Source organism: Coturnix japonica, chromosome 7 (assembly GCF_001577835.2).
Source record: "Coturnix japonica isolate 7356 chromosome 7, Coturnix japonica 2.1, whole genome shotgun sequence".
Taxonomy (NCBI): Eukaryota; Metazoa; Chordata; class Aves; order Galliformes; family Phasianidae; genus Coturnix; species Coturnix japonica.
The window spans coordinates 18,880,334-18,902,439 of NC_029522.1; the positions used below are offsets into that span (position 1 = coordinate 18,880,334).

At 43.3% G+C, this 22,106-nt stretch overlaps 1 protein-coding gene across 2 annotated transcripts in view; it reads left to right on the plus strand.

The window, feature by feature from the left end:
- Positions 1 to 22,106, plus strand: part of OSBPL11 (oxysterol binding protein like 11) — a 28,953-nt gene that overhangs the window by 4,041 nt on the left and 2,806 nt on the right. For both annotated transcript variants that reach the window (XR_001556590.2, XM_015868697.2), the window contains exons 2-12: positions 7,326 to 7,394; positions 7,831 to 8,006; positions 8,320 to 8,399; positions 9,326 to 9,508; positions 11,784 to 11,985; positions 14,398 to 14,543; positions 15,976 to 16,116; positions 16,842 to 17,340; positions 18,626 to 18,812; positions 21,243 to 21,425; positions 21,821 to 21,974. Coding sequence is in view for 1 of the 2 variants with exons in the window: in XM_015868697.2 (XP_015724183.1) it covers positions 7,326 to 7,394; positions 7,831 to 8,006; positions 8,320 to 8,399; positions 9,326 to 9,508; positions 11,784 to 11,985; positions 14,398 to 14,543; positions 15,976 to 16,116; positions 16,842 to 17,340; positions 18,626 to 18,812; positions 21,243 to 21,425; positions 21,821 to 21,974 (2,020 nt within the window). In the remaining variant the exon portion in view is untranslated. The remainder of the gene's footprint in view (positions 1 to 7,325; positions 7,395 to 7,830; positions 8,007 to 8,319; positions 8,400 to 9,325; positions 9,509 to 11,783; positions 11,986 to 14,397; positions 14,544 to 15,975; positions 16,117 to 16,841; positions 17,341 to 18,625; positions 18,813 to 21,242; positions 21,426 to 21,820; positions 21,975 to 22,106) is intronic.

Here is a 22,106-nt window from a genome sequence, read left to right on the forward strand (position 1 = left end):
GACCTAATCGCATTGCTTAGTGCACAAGCAGAAAGTGCCATCCTCGGTAGGTTCTTGTGCATCAGTTGCAGTACCACAGATATTGTGGCATGTGTGCAAGGACCCCTGTTTACTTAAGGCCTGTTGTCAGCTGGTGCTAATGCATTTGTATTGCAGCAAATAAGTGCCTGCTGGTGACAGTCTGACAGCTTTCATTTTGGGGTGCTTGCGAAGCTTGTATGATTTCAGGCTTTCTGTACTGTGCGTCTATTGAGGGCCTGCAGCAGGTTGAAATGGGATGGAAGTGCTGTTATTCTGCGTGTGACAGTCTTGTGTTTGACAGCCTGTAATGCTGCTGGGCTTTGGAGCAGGAACATCAGTGTCTTAGAAAAGACTTTTTTGCCTTGGATGTGCATTTTAGCCTTTCACGTGAAAATTCCCAAGCTCTTGATGAGGCTGAAAACCTTAAAAAAAAACAAACAAAAGAAGGAATGAGTGTTTAGGAAATGGCAGATTAATTTCCTACAGAGCTCAGAACTGGGCTGCGTTTGCAGTGGAGGAGCAGCAGGTGAGTGGTCTGCAGCAGGAAGCCAAAGGTCTGAGCAAGGCTGCAGGATGCTGTGTGGAGGAGCTGCTTTCTCACCCTGGCTCTGATTTCCCCTGTGCTAGTTGGCTGCTTACACCGATTTGCCTCTATAATCACTCATTAGGTGTTCATCTTTCTCAGAGGGCTCATTTGGAACAGTTGTCTGTGATTCTGCAGGAACTGTTGCAGGGTCACAGCTGCAGCTGAAATCCACAGAAGCTGTGGTTTGAATGGGTCAGCTGCTAAGACAGGGTAGAAACTTAAATAAACAGATCAGGCCACAGCTTCTCCGAGTTTGAGAGGCTGAAAACTCATTGTACATCAGTCTCCAACCTGTGAAGTGGGACGATAATGTCCTTTTTCTCTGTTGTTTGCTCATGACTCCTTCATAAACATCAGCGACAAACGAAAGAGAAGAAAACCGTATGGAAACTTCTAATTGGAACATACTGAGTGAATAATGCCTGAAGTTCCTTTTCATCATTCAGTGAACAGTTTCGGGTAATTCTTTGTCTGAGCATCACTGTCCACTTGCAGCTCTGAATAAAAAAGCAGTCCTGCTGGTTTTGTTTATTGTCATAACTGTAAGTGCTTAAACAAACACAGGTGCTTTCTTAATTAGTGCTTAAACCTGAAGAGTAGCTACTCACTACCTGCTGAGCTTCATGTAGGAACGTTTCTGGTTAATTTCTGTATAATTGGGTTGGGAAATCTCTAGTCCAGTTTCCTGCCCTGAGCAGGGTCAGTTCCAAGGTTAGAATGGAGCTTCCAGGGCCTTCTCCTGTTTTATTTTGGGTGTCTTCAAGGATGTAGGTCCCACAGCCTCTCTGGGCTCCTGTGTGGGGGCTTTTCCTCTCACACTGTGGGAGGATTTTCCCTTGTGTACAACAAGCAGTTTCTCTAGTTGCAACATGAGGCCATCTCTGTTTGCCTTTCTGCAGGTTATCTGTCAAAGGGTCTGACTCCATCTTATTGATGGACACGTGCTGTGTGGTAGGAGGCTGCAGTGAGCTTCTCTCAAGCCTTCCTTTCCTCTGAAGGAGGCTAAACAGCTCTGGTTCTTGTCCTTTTCTTGTCTGGCACAGTGTACTCAGTTTGCACTGATGGGTTAGTCCATCCCAGGAACAAGGCACTGCTTTGGTTTATTAAGCTCAGGAGGTCTCGCTCAACCCGTTCCTCTGGATGGTTTGGATCCCCTGAATAGGAGCTCACGTTCTCACACTACGTCTGCTCCCCTTGCTTTGGTGTCATCCAAGGGGTCTTAGGGTGTGCACTTGACGGCTTATTGGAGGCATTTAATGATCCCCTGCAGCAGATCACTTGTCACTGCTGCAAAGTTGAGGATGGCAGTGTCCATTTGCAATACAGCTTTAAAAGAAAAAAAAGTCATAATGGCAAATAAGTATTAAGACTGTGAGAGTGTCTTTCTACACATTCATTAGAAGCAGACCAAAATGCCTGGGGAATATAACCATTAGTTTCTGAAGCGCTGTAGGCAGCTGATACTCCTGAATATCAAAGATGCTCATCCATCAGTGTGTCTGCATAGCTTATATTACTACTATTTACTGAGCAGAGCAGCTTTAACCTGCTTGCTAGACTTAAGGGAGAGTTTTGTTTCCTGGTAACAATACTATGTGAAATGGTGTGTTATGGTGTCACAAAATGATAACGTGAGTGGTAGCACAGCTGCAGGAAGCAATAGCTGTGCTCCAGAGGTGTGAAGTGGAGAGTTCATTCCTCCTTAAACTGTTTGTTTTGCGTGTGTTCCACCTCTAAAAGGTTGTTGTCAGCTGAATCAAGAGTTGCTTTTCCAGCAGTAGTGAGCAGTGATCCTTGCAGAATAATCCACAGCACTGGCAGCTGACTCTCAGGTCCAGGTCCAGTTGTGTTTTGCTGACGCAGACCCACAAATAACTTGTATGTGGACAGAGTTTGTGCTGACTTGAGCTGATTACATGCATGCAGAAGAGATTGCTTAGCTGAAACTGACTGCATTTTTTTTTAACAGGCACATACCTTTTGAGAGCTGAACAGCTCTATAAATGATAAAGCAGTTCAATATTACCAGTTTTGTTGCAGTCCAGTGACAGCAGTGTTTTGCTTCTCAGTAATTAAGTGCTGTCCCTTTCTTTTTCCTATTGCTACCATACAAAAGTGTTGCAGTGTCGGTTCATCTTTCTAATTGATCTGTGGCCTTGAATGCATGAATTTGTGAGTTGAATTAGGATAGTTTAAAACCGAAGAACAACAATAAACCTCATAAGCTTGATTTGATACGTTCCCCATGAGGACTCAGCGGAAATTTTACGTGCAAGTGCATCTTTGTTGTTGGTGGCTGGGGAAGCTGGGTGATGGAAGGGCCCCTTGCCCACAGAGATATGTGGATAAGCTTGTTATATATTGAGGCTTTGTGTTGCTGGTGTAGTTGCATGCTCACAGCCAAGTGTTCTGTTTGCAAGGTTTGCTGTCAGTGTTATGGGCTTGGATGTTTTCTTTTTTTTTATTCCACTTGTCTGTTGTATTTGAGGCTTGTAATGGAATACGGCATCAATGTGAACTGAAAAGCAGGAGCTCCTGCAGCCATTTCACAGTCAGCTGCGTGGCACTGTTAGTAAATAGCATGGTGAGGTTGGCTTTTAATTTCTTCCAGAAAGCATTTGGAAGAGCAGAGCCAGCTTGTTGATACAGATACTCTGTAAGCAAGATGAAGGCTTCTGCCTTTCCTCCTTCAGCTGCTGGGAAACCCATTCACAGCAGCAGGGAGCTGCAGTGTAGGAGCATGCTGTGCATGCTGGTGTTTCCTTGGGACCGTGTGGTTTCTGCTGTTGCAGAAGATATGCCCAATGTTTCTGCTGACTGATCTATTCTTTCCTTTCTCTGTTTCCTTCGTAATGAAAAGAGGAATTAATACTTTGTAGCTGAGTGCTTTGCACTGAGGTACGAGGAAGAAACAAGCTATCACAGATGAAGTTCAGTAGAAGCAGCTGCTGCTTTATTCCTTCAGGCTGTGTGGTCAGAGCCACGCATTGAGGGACGTGGTTAGCGGGCGTGGTGGGGATGGGTTGATGGTTGAACTAGATGATATCATAGTTCTTTTCCAGCCCTGTTGGTTGTATGACTGGTTTGCCTTGCACGATGCTCGTTTCCTCAGATCCACGTGCATTCAGCAGCTGCACGAAGCCTGGCCTCGTGGGGAAGTCATTGGCTGCTCCTTTGAGCAGCTGCTGGCTTGGAGGTGCCTGGCTTCTCCGAGTACCCAGTGTAAGATTATCTGGGCTCATTGGAGCTAAAATCATCAGAGGGGCTGCCTTGGGAGCACTGTGAGCACCTTCCAGCTAGGTGAGGTTCTGTGCAGCTGCTGGACGGGGTGTGTTTGTGTGAGAGGAGAAGGGGAGGCCACCAGTGTGGAGCCTTGTCTGAGGTGCTGCCCCTGTGTTCTTCACGGCAGACGTCATTCAGGGACTGCTGCTCCCCAGCATCCATGTGGAAGACTTGGGTGCTGCCTGTAAACAGGATGCAGGAAGAACTGGGCCCAGCCATCACCCGCTCTCCTTCCTCCCCCAGGAGGAAACCAGCCCACAAGGCACTGACAGCTGCTGCGGCTTCAGAAAAGGACAAATGAGCAAGGAAATAAAGCATTTGCAAAGGATTGTTGCCAGTTTGCTTATCCTGTCGTCTGTCTTTGGAGTGGTGCTTGGCTGTCTGGAAACACTGCTTGTGAAGGATGTAACTGAGGGTCCCCTGAAAACAGAATGAACTGTTCTGTAACTCCTCACCAGCTTTAACCACTTGCTTACAGGGACAGTTTAGTTTGCATCACTGATTATAAATGAAAGCGTGAGGTAGGCGGGCAGCAGGGTGATGTTTGGCCTTTGAAAAATGCTTTACTTGTGGGGGAGGATGTGGTGTGGATTAGCTGTGATTTACTGGGTATCGCTGCTTCAAGTAACTGCAGAAGTCAAAGCAGTTGTTTCTTAAGGTGTTCCAAGCTGTGATGGGTCTGTTGTGACACTTGCACTCGTCTTCTGACATGCAGCAAAGGGAGGACACTGAATTTCTACACAAACACGGGCCTCAGGGGCTGTTGACTCATGGCTGAACTGCTGGGAGTGTTCTGAAAGCAGCCCCAGCACGTGGGTTGTTAGAGGACGCACGTACCCACAGGTACATGTAGGTGCATGGAGCTGGCAGCTGGAATACAAGGCTTTCCTACAGCAGTAAAGGATCCCAGTGCAGGCCGGCCTTGTGATCTTTGCTCCGTGTTTGTGGTCAAATTCACTTCTGAAATCCATTTCTCTAAAATCAGAAATATCGTGGGAGGGGATAGTGAAGCACGCAGATGATGCGAAACAAGCCTTGCTGTTGTTCCCCTGGGCGCAGTGCTGCTAAGGGCTCAAAGGAAGCTCTGAGTCATGTTTTACTGTCTTCTGCTGCCGTGGTTATCTGTGAGCCCTGACCACTGGCTTTTGAAATGTGCCCTTTTGAATGCCTTCTGTGGCTCTCTGAAGGGCCTTGATGTTAATTCCACCCTAATGAATTATTACTTTTTTCTTAACAAAACAGTGGTTTTATCTGCCTCATGACGCTGTTTGCTAATAATCCTGAGAATGTTTTGCTGTATACATAGGAAAGCACTGGTGTTTACCCCAAAAGAAGATCAGGAGATTAACATTGTTTCTGCAGTGGGTTTGGACAAGATCTGCCTTGTGTGAATTACGATTTACAGACTGGATTTAAGCTTTTTGGGTTGGTTTTTTGGTGATGTTTAAAAAATTGTTTCTTATTTATAAATAAACCTGAGTTCAAATGCTGGCAATTGCCCGACCTGCACAGTGTGTTGGGATTAATGCCTCTGAGGGCTGTGTTCCTGCTCAGCTGTTTGCTTGTTTGTTTGCTCCCAGGCTCTTACGCTGCCAAGGAAGTCGTTCTAAATACCAGCAGAGTTTCTCATAGCCTTGGGTAGGCTAATCTGTGCTGTACATGGGTGCTGAGGGTTTGTCCAGCCTCTGGCAGACTGAAACCTAAATATAGTCTCTTTGGCTTGCAGTTCTAGTATAGCGGCATGGACACAATTAAGGTAGAAAATAATTTAATCAATATTCTGCCCAGACTGGCAGAAAATCAAAAGACAAGAAAAGGCTCATTTAGCATGAGTTCATGTTCTGTCTTTCTGGGCAAATGAGTCAAGTGCTGCTTTGCTGTGGAAGTGCATCTCTGTCAGTTCTGCAGCAGGTTAGTTTTTTTCTCTGGACAGATCAGATCAGTTGTCTCATCATTCCCATTGAATGCTTTGTAACAATTTCAATCAGACTGTTTTAACTTACCATCGCTATCAGATGAATGGACTTCTGTGGCCTTACATACGGTTCTGTTCCTTTAATTTCAGGTTGTGGTCACTTCTGTGACTCCTGTAGCTGCTAAACATACCTGTGCTCTGGGAGGGTGGTGGATGGGGAAGCAGCAGCTGCTGCTGAGCCTGCAGGCTGCTGAGTGTCTGCAAAGCAAGAGTGAGGTTTGGATTCACGACACAAAATGGAAATCAATTAGCCATGATGAGGGGTAATTTTCAGACGATTAAACGCAAGTTTATGGCTCTGCTGTCTCACAATTTTCTGCCAAATGATGACAGTGAGCATGTCTAAACTGCACAGCACTTGGGTGCCATAACAACAAATGAGGCGTCTGCAGGGGTTGTGCTTGGTCATGTCTGCTTAGCGTTTTGATGCAGTTGAGATGCACGATAGCTGGGAGGACAGAGAGGATTCAGGCTATTACTTTTACCTGTGTAGTACCACTTAATGAGCTGCTACCAATTAAATTCCCAGATGGTCCCACTGGGTTCTCTCCATTGTAGTACGTTGCTGTAATAGCAATGGCAACAGTGATAACCAGCCGTATGCTTCTAAATGTCAGTTTGCAGCATTACTTCTTCAAAAATATGCATTCTTCCACCTCTTCTTTGGATACCCCTTCTGAAAGTAGGGGCTTCCTCATGTGGCAGTGATTTACTGTGAGGTTTTCTTTGTTAGCAGCCTCCTAAACAGCTTCATTTCAGAAGTGACCACGTGTTGTCTCTGTAGTGATGTTAAGCTTCCACATCGAGTGCCTCCATTGGTTCTTGGTTTTGGTGGATGTCGCAAGTTCATTTTGAAAGAGAAACTACTGGACTTTCTTGCCAGGCCAGAGAAGGAGATGCTTCCAACTTGTTTTATATTTTGGACACCTGCATGTTGTCTTCTGTACAGCATCCGTGTTTGTTAGCGTAGTCAGGAAAGATTCTGGAAATTAAGGGTGGGTTTGGTGGTATAGGAGTGCTTAGGGACCAGTTTTGGTTGGTGGTTGTGCTCGAGTTTCTCTGAAGGTAGTGAAAGTTTTGTTTACAAAGCTTGCTTAGATGAGTGTGAAACAGAAGAGGTTTGCGTGCTAAGTCTGTTTACCTGCAACTAATCCAGGGTGGCTGCTGGGTGAATCTCAGGCGTTGGTGAAACTAATTATGCCTTGAGATTATTTGGAGTTCGTCGAGTCCAATTAAACTGTCTTATGAAACTATGTCAGAAATGAATCTGAAGCATTTGTTAACCATTGATATATTTTTTTAATTTTTTTTTATTTTTTATTTAAAAACAATGGTGCCATTTAAAAAATTGAAGGTAAAAGTTCATTTTCAAAGAACAGCTGATGATCAAAAGTTGTGAAGATCTGGACTTCATTTGGTGTTACTGTTATTTGATGGCTTTTGTTTTTCTTTCTGTGGTAGTGATCACATGGAAAATATTTGTGGCTACTTAATGAAGTACACCAATCTCGTCACTGGTTGGCAATATCGGTAAGCTTTTTTGTTTTGATGTTTTCCAGTAGTGGCCAGATTCTTATTCCCTCTGCATCACAGTGATTGTTGTCAATATGCTTATTGCTACTTGTCTGTTCTGTAACTATTCTATCCTTAATTTACATAGGTTAAGGGTGTATTAGGCCTTAGAGTTCCCCAAACTTTCAAAATCTTGTAATGGCATTCTTCTTATTCTCTTACTCTATAACATTCCTCATCTTTGAGGAAAATATTGCCAAGAATTTGTGGCCAGCCTTGTTGGGAATGTATTTCACATGGCTGGGGCCACAATGGCACGAGTCTTTAAATCCCAGTCTCATCTCCACTGACTTATAATGAAAGTTTTGAATTCTTAGCTTCTTCCCCTTTGCCCACCTTTCTTAAAAGTAACAGCCCAGGCTTATTTTCTGTATTTACTTTGTCTCTATTGCAGGTTCTTTGTTCTAAATAATGATGCTGGCCTGCTGGAGTACTTTGTAAATGAGCAGTCTAGACACCTGAAGCCCAGGGGCACGTTACAGCTAGCAGGAGCTGTAATTTCACCCAGTGATGAAGACTCGCACACCTTTACAGTCAATGCTGCCAGCGGGGAGCAGTATAAACTAAGAGGTAAGACTGCTGTTCTCAGGCAGGGGACTTTTCCACTAGAGGCACTCCTGACTTTTACCTGTGGCTGCTGTTCTGGGCTTGGCCGTGTGTCTGAAAGCAAGAGAACTCGTGCATAAGGCTGTTGCAATGAGTGTTCTGTGTAAGACACACAATGTTATAGCTAATCAGCAGATTTTTGGATCTAAAACTTGCTTAGCTGACCTGGTAAGTCCTCTGCCTATTTCAAAGAATTAAGTGTTTTTTATTTGTTTGTTTGTTTTGCATGTACTTAAATATCTTCATGTACATGATCCTTTTGCTTTGCTTTTATTAGCTACTGATGCTAAGGAACGACAGCACTGGGTTAGCAGGCTGCAGATATGCACACAGCATCACACAGAAGCTATTGGGAAGGTATTGTATGATTCATATTTTCCTGGGCAAAAATAATTTAGGGTGGTGAAAGAAGTAGGTGCAAATGCAACTATCTTGTTATCTAAAACAAATACTAGCAAAAGAGCATGTGGTTGGGCTTGGAACTCACAACAAGGAACATTCCTCTGAGCAATAGCTAACTTGTAGTAGATGTATGCTTTAGGAATGAAATGAAGTGGCTTTACCTTGGATAATGTGTGTGGTCCTCTGTGACTGGGTGCTGGTGAGCTGGTATCCGATCAGGAAGCAGAGCTTAATGATCAGAGTAAAAGTGTAGCTTTTCCAGTGGTTTTTGCATTTTATTTAATTTTTATGGAAGGCTTTTCAGCCGGGGGCTTTTTATTTTCCTTTTTTTCTGTGTTTGAGAAATAAGCCCTTAATTCTTCAACTGTTGCTTACCTTTGTTCTTTGTGGGGTGGTTGTGAATGCAGTATGTTCTGTAGAAGCTCCTGATTACTATCAAATCTATATGTTATTTGAATAAAACCTTGCTTTTAAGCCATCTACAAGTGTATGATCCTGAGTTAATGTTTACTTCAGATGAACAGTTCAGACTGAAATTCCTTTCTCTTACATGTGAGCTCTACCCTTGCAGGACCCGTGGGCAGTCAGTTTCTAGAACTGTTGCAGATCAAGAGCTAATTTTCAAGTCAGAAGTGATAGCCATTGATCCATCTCATTGCACTGATTCCTTATAATTAGACTGTAAAACAGGGCAGCTGTCAGCAGTACAACATATTCCTTTTAGCAGTTGCTGCCAACACGTTTATGGCTTTGTCATCTGTTACTGCTCCTCTGAAAATCCGGGATTAAATGTTCTTCTGCATGGTTTAAATTGGAATGTTTGCTGGTTAATTATTGTAATTAATTGTAAATATTTCTCCATCTTCTTATTTATTCATCAGAACAACCCTCCTCTGAAATCTCGCAGCTTCTCTCTCGCATCCCAAGGAAGCATCAACTCTCCAGGGCTGCAGAGAAGACCTAGCCAAAATGCAGTTTCCTTTTTCAATGTTGGGCATCACAGATTGCCTGCTGGAAAAAAAGGTCCTATTCTGCAGCCAGATCACCTTGTAGATGTCCGAGAGGTCGGTATACCTGGAATTCTCTTGAAGGAACCGTTGTCTTATGTTTAGCATTGTGGAGAAATCTGCTGTTTTCATTAGATGCGTATATTGTCAGTCACATCTCCTAAACTATTCCTGCATAGCTTTGGGGTTACATAATTTATCCTGGCTTATTGTAAAATCATGTGGCGTGTATTCTGTGATCTTAGCAAATCTGGTGCTATAGGTAGTAAGGGCTCACCATCATGTGGTACGTTGTTAATGTGTCATATATTGTGCTTTTTCCAGTGCCAAGTTGTAGACCAATTCACTGAGTTGTTCTTTTACCTTGAAAGACCTCTGTTATTTTGTAGCAGTTTTGGTCTTAGTGAGCATTGTAGCATTAACGGTGTAATTAGCGTACCGCTAATTGGGATAGGACTTATTGGGAAAGGTTTCTAATGGAGGGCTTTTTAATTTAGTGAATAAGGGTCTAGCAAGCATGAACTGTTAAAAATTACACTTAGAGAAACTGGGACAAGAGAATATTGTGTCGTTAACCCCAAAGTGTCTGTCTGGATGCTGTGGTAAATTCAGCAGTGGGAGTTTGCGAGTTGGGATGCAAAATGCTTTACCCTGGTAGGTATGATTCCATCATCTCTGTTCTTGATTTAAATCAAGTCCTGTGGTGTAATTATTCACTGGGTTGCACAGAGAGACTGTGTTCAAACCTCAGGATATGTGAACTTCTGTCCATATCAGAGTTTTTTCTCTAAGTCAAGTTGAATGACTTCTCTTAGCGTTGCCAAGAGAGCATGAAATGAGTTGTTTCTTTGTTTAGTTGTTTCTTAGTTGGGCAACAATTTGATTGTATCAGCTTAAACTTCTTGACCCATATATACAAGGAGTGCTCTGGATGTCAGCTTGCTTATCTTTTTGAAGCCAAAATGCTTGTTGGATGCATTTTTATCCAGTTAAAATGCTTGAAATAAAAGGCAGGTTACATTTGGGCATGCTTGTTACATTTGAGCCGAGTGTGCTTTGAATGGTACCAGTTCAGTTTGAGAAGCTCTGGCAAGAGCCCTTTTCACATTATCTGCTGCGTGCGGCTCTTTCTGTGAACTTCCCAATGGCTTGTGGTGCAGCTGTTCTGTCAGTCCCTTTCCCTTCTTGTTCTTCACCAAATAGCACTTCACCAAATGCTGCTGACTAGAATGCCTTTCAGATCAGGAGATCTGAGGGGATCTTTGTGCTGACTTGCTGTAAATGTAGGTGCATGCGTTTGCAAAATGACAGCTATAGCTTGTGTACTTCTGACCTCATTTTCTGTAGCAGTGCTTCTCTCCCCTACCACCAGCGCTGTTTCTTTATTTTATGAATCTGAAAATACAAACAGGAAGAACCTTAAGCCTGTTCAGAGTACACTTGTAGAGAGGGCAGATGTGGCTGTTTGAATGTCAGAGCTGAGTATGACGTGGCTTGTCCTGCTGTCTGACCTGACCCTGGAATGAAGTGCTGAGTGAAGGTCACTAGAAGGGCTGTGGGTGATTTGCCAGCCAATTCCTGTCCTTTTTTTAACCCAGAAGAAATTTACAAGGCATTGGGGGAGTGGCGGTAATGGAGACTTAAATCATATTCTTGTCTGAAAGCAGACAGGACACTGTTCTGGTGGTTACATAGCCCTGCCTGTGCAGATGTCCCTCTCACTATTTGCTGGCTTTCTGCACTGCCACACCTGGGACAGGTGCCTGTGTGTGGATAACTGCACCTCTGAAGAGCCAAGTCGTCTGCACATTCACACTACAATGTGGCCAAGCCCTAAAATGTTCCAAATACCACTCATTTATATCATTTGGTTGAAGACCACATGATGCTGTTTGGCTGGTGTGTGTTGATGCTTTACCCCTAACAGTCAAGTGATTTGTACTATTGCAGGTTGTGTAATGTAGGGTCCTGTTCCAGAGGAAGCAGGGACGGAGACTGGGGGAGAGCAAGGGAAAAAAAAATAACAAGGAAAGCTGTAACTTGAGCACGCAATGAAGGTGAAAATTCTGCTGCTCTTCCTATTCCCTCTAAGTAAACAGTGTGATAGCAAACCTATGCTTAGCAGCAGTGTGGATGTTAATAAGCTGATATGTATTTCACTGAGAAATCAATGCAGCTGCATGAAGGGAAGGAGAAGTATGGTTAAATCTACACATACCTATGATGTTTTAGTTTTATTATCATTAAGTCATGTGGGACTCTGTATGCATGTCTGGCACATCACGCAACACGCTTCCGTCACCTTCTGATGCACACCTGCTTTGTTTGGTAGATGATGTCGCAGGCTGAGGGCCAGCAGAGAGACTTGATCAGGAGCATAGAATGCCTTCCTGTCTCCGGTCACCTTACGTCCTTGGATCAAGACCTATTAATGCTCAAAGCAACTTCCATGGCAACCATGAACTGCTTAAATGACTGTTTCCATATTCTCCAGTTACAACACGCTTCACAACAAAAGGGATCCTTACCAGCAGGTGGGTGTAGATGTTATAGGGTTTGGCTCCCAGCAAACAAGCATGAAGCTCTTCTCTCTTCAGCTCTGAAAATTGCTTGTCCCACTAAGTCTAGTTGTCCATGGGCAGGGGCAACTACTGTCTGCTTTGTTACTTATGAGCTAGTCTACATTTACTCACGTTGAGTAGAACTCCTGTACATATTTCCCCTCTTGTGTATTGACTTCTCTACTAAGGAAGTCTGTGATAGCTGCATAAATGAAGCAACTGATTGTTACAATGATCTCATGGCAGAAGAAAGTCCATTAAGGCTTATTTACACGCTTAATGCCTACTGTAAGCATTTACATATGTAAAGCTTTAATTTCTGGCTAAGCATTAAAACAATAAAGCTCTGAGTTCTCTTACTGACTTTGTAAGCAACAAGCTTTGTGGATACTCCAATGCTTCTATTATGCAACAGGTGTGTTAGACTAAGTATGCAATAAACTGCACATAAGTTGTCACTTTATCTTTCTCATATTCCTATCATTTTTGTGGTATTTGCTTTGGCAAAGCATATTATTCTAAAGCTATCATTAGTTTAGCTTTCCACACAAAAATAGCGTTTGTTGTATTGATGTAGTTTATTTTAAATGGCGATGGGTTTTAGGAGGGACACTGTGAATAGGACAGGTTAACTCTTGCTGTATTTCAGTTCAAAAATGACTTTTTAGAAAGAACAAGCTGGATGGCATCTCTCCAAATCTTAGTCTGACTCCCAAGTTAGTCACACTGAAGGAACTTTCCCTGCTCCTGGCTAATTTGTAATAATCAGTGTGTAAAGATGGGAGATGCACTCTCTTTGGATCATCTTTTTTCTTTGGTGTGGGCTCTAAAGGTGGCTTTTTGTTTGTTTGCTACTTGTGGGGGGGTGGGAAGGAAATCAGCAGTGCTCATTGAGCCCTACTTTAACTTTAGAAGTTCAGTTTTGTGAGGAAGAATGCCAGTTTGCTATAGGTGTAGAAGTGGGTCAGGGAGGGAGAAACAAACAAGGAACCTGAGAAGAGTGGAAATAGTGTCCAGGTGTTTTGAGGTGCCCCAAAAATCAGACTCGGAGATGAATAGGGAAGTTTCAACTATTGGCTTGAATTTCAAAAGTGTGAAGTGATGAAATCATGTACTGAGTTAAACAAAAAAGACTTTTAGGGGATGGGGAGATAGCAGGAAAGGAGAATAGGTTGTGTTACCTGAAGTGGTTGAGGACGGATTTGAACGTGATATTCCAGTGGTAGACAAGTGTTGGTGTGGTATCCTGTCCTGTCTATCATTACAGCATATTTGGTATCTCAAACCACTTTTAAAAACCCCCTAGCATTTAGCAGTGAAATGGAATAGAACTTCTAAGATTCTTTTAAGAAACTGATAGCATAAAATGGGGGATAGCTGTTGAATCTGAGCCAATGCATAGGCAGCGAGTGTGCTTTACATGCAGTCTAGAATGCACACATAGATTCTTGCATGCTTACAAGCTGTACATTTTTTTCCCCCTGCCCCAGTACTTTTCCTGGTGGAAATGTTCTCATTTAAATTTCCTCTGCTGAGGCTGTGACCTAGTTGCAGGTAACTGCAGAGCTCTGCAAGGAGAGAGAGGATTGTGGATATCATAGAAAGAGAGCACATACTTTCTGATGTGGGTTCGGAAGTGCAGTAGGATGCGTTATCAGTTCTACCAACGGGGACTTGCGCAGCAGTTCAGTGCTTGCAGCCTTGTCACAGTTTGTTTTGATCCAGTAAAAAACTTCAAGAGTCACCTGTCCGTTTATTAGCCTCTGGAAAAGAATGGAACATTTGCATTATTAATGAGGAACTTGATCTATCCTAATAAATTAGCTGGGAGTAACTGGAGATACCGGAGTCATTGAGTGGGTAAATAGCTTTCCAAGCCCTGCAGCTTTTTTGAGCAACTATTATTTATTCAGCAGCATGCGCCTGCCTCCTTTGCAGCCAAGAAAAGATAAGTACCCTCCCCAGAGAAAACATTGGCAGCAAAACTTTTTCTTGTTTGGCTTTTTTTAGTCTAGAACGGAGCTGGGCTTGAAAAGGTGATAAACGGTTTGCTTTTTTTGTATGAGTTAAAGAAAACCTCAAGGGTTACGTTCCTGTCGATTGGGTTCTTCCTGGAGTGTCTGATTACACCTTGCCTGACACCAGAGGGTTGCTCCAGTCCAAGTTGCACGCATTACAGCTTGCCAATCGCAGGGTTTGTGCTAATGATCGCCGAAGGTGGTGTCTCGTTGCACCACCTTTGTTCGGTGGCTGCTGAAGGGATTGGCTGCAGGAGGATCTCGCTGCTTTCAGCTTCTCCTTCAGAAAGCTGTTCTGGGGGCGACCACTGTCCGCTGCCCTGGTGGAGGATGAGCAAGTTTCAGCGCAAACTTTCTTTTGCTTCAGGAACGACGATCAGTTGGTTGGAACCAAAGATCTCTTTGTCAAACCACTTCAAAAATGGGGCAGCTCAGAATTTCCCAGCAGAGATAAACAAGCCAGCATCTGTCAGAGAGGAGCAGTCCGTTGCGGAGCCCTGCCAGCTAACAAGGGTAAGGTAATGTGAAAATCCTCTTTCTGCGGGGAGTTTTTGAGGAATACCTGATCACCTTATGAGAAAATGATTTAAATGCAGTTCTACTCATACTTTTCAATTAGCTGCATTGGAGGAGGAGCGAGTGCAGTTGCAGTAAATTAAAGTTTCATGGCACGCTTTTCAATGAATTTTGCAGCTTATTCTAAATAGCTGCCATGGGAAACCAATTGGGACAGTAATGCCAGGTGTTGAAAGGCACTGTTCCTTTGCGTGTTGATCTAAAACAGCTGGAAGCTGGAGTGTGGAAGACCTAATTGGAATTTGTGGCACTCAGAATATAGGCCCAAGAAGAGCTGCCTATGCAGAATGAGAGGAAAAAATTTGCTCATCTCCAGCTATTATATCTTCCCATCTTTCTTTTGCAGCTCTTGCTGCATGTGTTTTTCTTAATGTGAGCGACTCTTGTCACTTGGCTTCAGGATGGCTTAATGCTTCTGAAATACAACTACAGTCTGTATCATTATAACTGTCAAAAAGAATATGAAGTGCAAAATAATCCAATATAAGAACAGGATTGTTTAAGAAAGATGTTTTTCTAGCTGAGGTAGAAAACTGTAATTACATTCTTTCTATACCACTTGATTCCTCACAGTTCTTTATGTGAGGCTGCTATTGTGAAAAGGTCACACATGGCTGCTTATCTCTGCAGCAGCATCTGTTTCACTTTGCTGTCTTACAGCAAAATGGCATCTGAAACATCTTTAGGTTTTCATTTTATGTCAGTTTTTAAGTAGGTCATTAAGTTTAAATGGGGGGGCAAAAAACAACAAGCAAAACCGAACAACAAATAATCAGGAGTTCTCAAATGTATCCCTTTGATTCCTTCCTCCTTCTAGGCATTTTAGCTCAAACTCAGTTACATATTAATGCATGTCACTGTCTGTAGTTGTGGCATGATCAGTATTATCTCTATCACTTTTCATGGGTGTTTTCAGCTCTCCTATTTTTGGTAGTAGAACAACACAACATCCTTGGAATGGACTTGCTCATACCGCAGCGGGGATGGAGCTTGATGATCCTTAAGGTCCCTTCCAACACAACCCAATCATTCTGTGATTCTGTGTGACACTGTACTGTTCATCAGGTTATGGGCTCTGCATGAGGACATGGACCCTTGTGCTTTCTGTGGTGATTGGGTGGTGAGGAATTTGCCTTGAGCTGCTGATCCAGGGGGCGGCCGTAGGGCAGATCCATATTACTACCATCTCATGGCACTCAGGGCTTCACCCCTCTGCTCCTGCCCAGTTGTTTGTCCCAGGATGTTCTGCAGGTATCTGGATTTGGTAAATCTCTTGTATCATACAATGGAGAGTTACAAGAGGAAGTTCTTTTTGGATACTGTCTGCATAGATACATCTTTGAGCTGTTGTTTATGGCTCTTATTCCAGGAACCTGAAGAAATAAATTCAGATGAGGAGCTGGAGGACCTCTGTGATAACAAAGAAGATGATCTAGGAGGAGTGGAGGAACAGCGCAGTGTTATCTTGCACCTCTTGTCTCAGCTGAAACTTGGCATGGACTTAACAAGAGTAAGTAACTGAAGTGTGGAGACGCCTCTTTGAATGCAACAGACTTAAAGGAACTGTTTGATCTCCTGGTTGAGACACTCTTGGCTTGCTTACTACAATAAAGCTAATTATATGAGGTTAATTGCCACTACAGGGAAGGAAAAGACTGATAACACATCTTTCTTATACTAAAATATTTTTTTCTTGGTCCAGCAAAAGATATCCCTTCTTTTTTATTACAGTAGTGGGTATAGGTGGGAAAGTATAAAATCTTCTGTTCAAAGGTAGAGGGTTAGCTTAATTTATTATTTCTGATAAGTGCGTGCCCTGTTTTCTGTGGTGTGAGAGAAAGCAGGCTCTCAAGAATATTGTCACGGCTTGTGTGCTTTTTCTCTCTATTACACATAACCTTTCCTAACCTCTACTCTGAACCTTCTTTGTTATAGTTTCAGCTCTGTCCTGCCTGTTTGCTACTGTATGGGAATGTGAAACGCATTCCTTTCTTCACAGCTGATTTATTTATTAATGAGGGGTACTTAGTCCCTTACCTATTGGATTCTTTCCCCTTGTCAAGCACTTTCCTAGCATCCATGATCACCCTACTTTGCTCATACCTTCAAAGAGGGACAATAAGGTCTAATATGAAAGTGCAGCATCTGAAGCAAGACAGAATCCTCCACCTGAGAACTGTTCTGAAACTGCCTGCCTTTTCATTTCACCGACTGCAGCTTTTTGCTTTATTTCAGGTGGTTCTTCCCACTTTCATTTTAGAGAAGCGATCGTTGTTGGAGATGTATGCGGACTTCATGTCCCATCCAGATCTCTTCATTGCGATCACGAATGGCACCACCCCTGAGGAGAGGATGATCTGCTTTGTTGAGTATTATCTAACAGCTTTTCATGAAGGTCGCAAAGGAGCTATTGCAAAGAAACCATACAATCCTATCATCGGGGAAACATTTCACTGCTCCTGGAGGATGCCAAAGAGTGAAGTAGCCACTGACGGCGGCAGTAACATCTCTGCTCACTCTGCCTCTGAGCAAATAACTTTGTCTAAAGATGTGGAAGGCCAAGCAGAGTCGGACTACTACACAGTAAAGTTTGTAGCCGAGCAAGTGTCCCACCACCCTCCCGTCTCAGGGTTTTATGCTGAATGTGTGGAGAGAAAGATGTGTGTCAATGCTCACGTCTGGACAAAGAGCAAATTCCTGGGAATGTCGATAGGGGTGACAATGGTTGGTGAGGGTAAGTGGAACGTTTTTCCTTTATTTGTTTGATAAAGCTGTTGAAAACACTGATTTGAGAGAAAATTCAACGCTGTGCATCTCTGGCAGAAATAGAAGTGGATACTGTGTGGTAGCTTTGTTTCAAAGGTGTTCCAGAAATATCTTTTTGCAGGTATTCCACTTGCTGCCATGGGTTTTCAGGCTTTTTTTTCTTCTGGTTTTCCTTTAATGTCACATCTGAAAGCCTTTATGTACAGTCACCCGGTGCTTTTTATGCTTTATAAAGCACAGGAGACAACTAAGTTCTCATTATAAACAGCAGGCTTGAGGGGAAAAATAGATAAGCTTATGCTTTGCCAAAGATCAGGAATATATTGGAATTCAACTTTAGAACTGAAGGGCAATAAGTCTAAACTGGTCTTTGTGAATGTTTCCAAAGCACTGCGTGAAATAGCTTGCACTGGGTCTTTGTTAAAAATAAACACTACTCTATTTGCATATATTGCACTCGTCTTCCTATCGAACTTCATATTCTCTTCAGCTATGGAAATTAGATCCTTTAGGAGCAAAGTAGGTAGTTTCTCTTGAGTAGTAACTTTAATTCAAGAGATGAGACAGCATCACCCATTATGTTTCTTGCGTATATTGCCCAGCAACTGGGGGCATGTAGGTTTAGGCACTTGGGTATCAGCTGGATACCTGACAAAGAGTGAGCGTGACAGGGGCATGGAAGGGATATCTCAATGCTTTGTATGTACCAGGTGATTTCAGAAGTGAATATCTCCTTTTGAGCATTTCTGATACCATCAATCTGAAAATGTATATCAGAGGTGCAGTGTTGGCACGCTGCAGAGGCATGGCTTGATGCAGGCAGCAGTCAGCTGCCATACTGTGCTCTTGTAAAACAGGAATATTATCCTTCCTCAAGGACTGCAGTTCAGGGTATTCATTCATTCTTTCCTTTTGGCTGCATAAATGTTGTTGTGCTCCAGAGCTCTCTGTAAGACTGTGACAGCCCTTTCACGTTTGACTGAGAAGTATGTTGCACTGCACAGCATAGTATTTTGTGGATAGATATTATTAGGATAAATCTCATCTCAAGAAAGAAACGTGTGTGTTGTGTTTTACTGAAAGCACTAACCTGAGCATCTGGAATCTGTAATAAATGTCACTTTTGGGTTGGTTTTTTTTTTGGCATGAAGGAACCATGAGGAAAAGTAGTCAGATGTAGTTCTGTCTGTGTTTCAATAACTTGCCTGGTCAATTCTAAAACAGTGCTCATTTAAGGATGTTTCTTTGCACAGGTCTCCTAAGCCTCTTGGAACATGAGGAAGAATACACGTTCTCTCTGCCCTGTGCGTATGCTCGATCAATTTTGACTGTTCCCTGGGTAGAACTGGGAGGAAAAGTCAACATAAACTGTGCAAAGACAGGATATTCTGCAAGTATTAACTTCCACACCAAGCCCTTCTATGGTGGGAAATTGCATCGGTGAGAACACTTCTCTATTTTTCCCCACATAAGTCTGTGCTCTGGAGTTCCAGCAGCTCTGTATCTGCCTTTTTTCTGTGTGCTAAGTGTTTCAGTAGCCCAAGTAGCTATCAGTGAGTACTGTGCTCTGAAACAACATCCTAGCTGCAACTTGTGTTCCTCAAGGAACAGTGAGGTTACATTTAAAGGCAGTAAAGAAATCCTTAGCTTCTCTGACTCTCAGTTCAAACCATTAGGAAAGCAGAGCTCCTAGCTCCTTTTCCCAACTGCTGTAGGTCTCTTGCTACTGAAATGAGTTGGTTGGCATGTTGCAGGATTCACAGCATGCTTTGTAGTTAGCTGAGTGGCCTTGAGCTTTTTCACTTTGAGTACCTCAGCAGTACTATATGGAAGGAGTCTCCAGCTTGTGTTTAATCAAAAGGTAAAAACAGTGCAGAGAAACAAATCCTATCAACTTTAAGCAACTTGAGGAAAATCTCTAGGCAGAAATACCTGTCAGCTTCTGTTTCATTTCTTTCCTTAAAGACCAGAATGTTCACTCTTGTAGTGTCCTCATGTACACCCCTGCTGAGAGACTAATGGATAACAGAAGATCAAGGGGAAGTTTGCTTGGGGTTACTTCCAAGAAATCCCTGTAAACATCTGTGCACTTGGTTCAAAGCCTTTTAAAACTCATCAACAGTGGTGTTTTTAGGGATTCCTATGGTAAGACTGCATGTTGCAAGGTTAGCCTTGCGCTATTACAGTGACAGTGAGTTAAGGAAAGGAAAGTGGAGTGTTAGGCTCACATGGAATGTGTGAATGCAGAGCATTTTGCTCTCAGCCATTTACTGGACAGCACTTGTTTAAACCTTTCCTTTAATGCCCAAGATGCAGTAATGAAGTAAGTAACTGCCCGGCCCATCAGGACTTCTGAAACATGGTTTGGACTCTCAGATTGCAAAAATTCATCAGGGGAGAAAATTACTTTTTCTGGAATATTAGGGCAGGGATCCACTTCTAGCTTAAAAGAAAACAATAAAACACCCAGGCCTTCATCCTGAAGTGCCTTGTCCCTTACGTTCCCAGACATGCTTTGATTTTTCCTTGCAGCCAAAGCTGACCATCTCAGTGACACCTGGGGAACCGAAGCTCACGTGTGCAAATGCTACAAGTGAAACAGAGCAAAAGCAATGTGTCATTTGAGGTCCTTATTTGCATTGCTTACAATACAGCTTCCACCTTCCAATCACTCCAGTAAAAATGTAGCTGTAGGATGCGTTTTTAAGTTAATGATTCAATTTCAGCACATGTTCCGCTTGCCTCTGTGAAATTAGTGGATGTAGAGGCTTTTTTAGACAGATCCATTCAAGGTACTGCAACTATTGGAAATCTGATGCAGTAATGATTGACCGTTGCCAAAAGAATCGCTTGATGGGGAAGCAGCAGTTGTCATGGTTACACAGAGTGCAAGTAAGTTGCTATGGCAATGTTATAGATTTGTGTGACCCTCGCTGCCAGACCTCAGCTGGGTGTTGGCTGCTTGGCCCTGTGCCCCTTTAGCTTGATCAAACAGAAGATGATAGTAATCACAGGTAGCCAGGCGTGTGTCAGTCACGCCAAGCCTGCAGACAAATGCTCCCAGGCTTTGTCACTAGTATTAGTTCGGGCAGATATCACATTCTGCAGTGTGGGAATGGTTGTGTCATTGAGTAATACGGCAGGAGGAAATGTGGGTCACAACAAGAGTTTAATTTAGCAGCTCAGCACTGCGCCTTGTAATGCTGCATGAGTGATAAAACTTCTTTTGTTTTGTGCCAGGTAGAGACTGTAATTTTATGATTGATTTTAAAATACTGGGTTGTCAGTGCTCTGCTGTCACCACTTAGGAATATTTAAGAGCACAGCCTTGTGGAGATGTGACTGTGCTGTGTGACCTGGATGCTTCCTGGCGCTCAGTGGATACAGCCTGGAGGAGGACAGGGGCTTCACCCCATTCAGTACCTTCAGTGAGGTGTGAGAGTCTCAGGGAGAGAAAGCAGCATGAGGGGAAGGGCTGTTTGCCCGTGGCCTGCTCTTTTGGTTGTTTTCAGAAACTCCTACCCACCTGTTGACTTCAGGAGGCATACACATGCTCTTACTACTCACATTCCAAATCTGGCTTGTTTTTACAAGCAAATCTTAAATTTTGGTAATAGGAAACGGTGCTTGAAACAGTTTTAAGCTGAAGCCAAAACCAAAGCACTTTCCTGGGTAACGCAGAAGGAGCTGGGGCAATGAAGAAAAGTCTCTTTGCTCTCTGAGCTTCTTCATGCTGATGCAGTTCATGTAACTAATGCTTGTCAGGACAGTGTGACAGGCATAAAAACTCATTTGGAATGAGGTTGATTAATGCAGTGAATGGTCTATAGTGTCTCTGACCGTGGACTTTTAACAATAACAATTTCCTAGAGTCACGGGTGAAGTGAAGCAGAACGCGACCAACACGGTGGTGTGCAGAGTGCAGGGGGAGTGGAACAGCGTGCTTGAATTCACCTACAGCAACGGGGAGACTAAATATGTGGACTTGACAAAACTGTCGGTGACACGAAAACGAGTCCGGCCCATCGAGAAGCAAGGACCATTTGAATCTAGGTAAAATGCATACATTTATCTTTGTCTGACCTTTTTTGTTGTGAGTGGTCTGCTGAATGCCTTGGGGAAACCACATAGCTGGGCAGTGCTGGCTGAGGAAAGTCCTTACAAGAAGCTGCCTGTTGAGTAACACTGCCATAGCAAATTCTAGAGGGTGTGCAGACCGGCATTAGATGGGTGCAGCTAAAGCCTCATAGCCTTTATCTGTTCCTGTAGGTGTGAGGCACAGCCATAGGCCTCTCCACCTGTGTCACACCGTCACGCTTTGTCTTTTGATGGTTTGCTGTGCAGAGAGCAATTATATTGGAAGAACTGCATGCAGTGATCCTGTCTTGTATTTGAGGTGGTGAGCTAAGGAAACTTTGGAAAACTAAAGTTAACAACTTGGTTTCTAGGAGGCTGTGGCAACATGTAACCGAGTCTCTGCGGGATGGAGACATCGATAAAGCTACAGAGCACAAGCGGGCCCTTGAAGAACGACAGAGGAATGAAGAGAGGCTTCGTGCTGAAACAGAAACTCCTTGGTGTACTAAATACTTCATTAAAGAAGTAAGTCCCAGAGTAGTTAGCTGGCAGAGGCAGAGCTACAGTAGAAACAGGTGCATGTGTGGGTGTGTTCTTGCATCTTATCATTTAGTTACCTGGGATGCATACTGGTAAGGTAACACGTGAGCTCCTAAG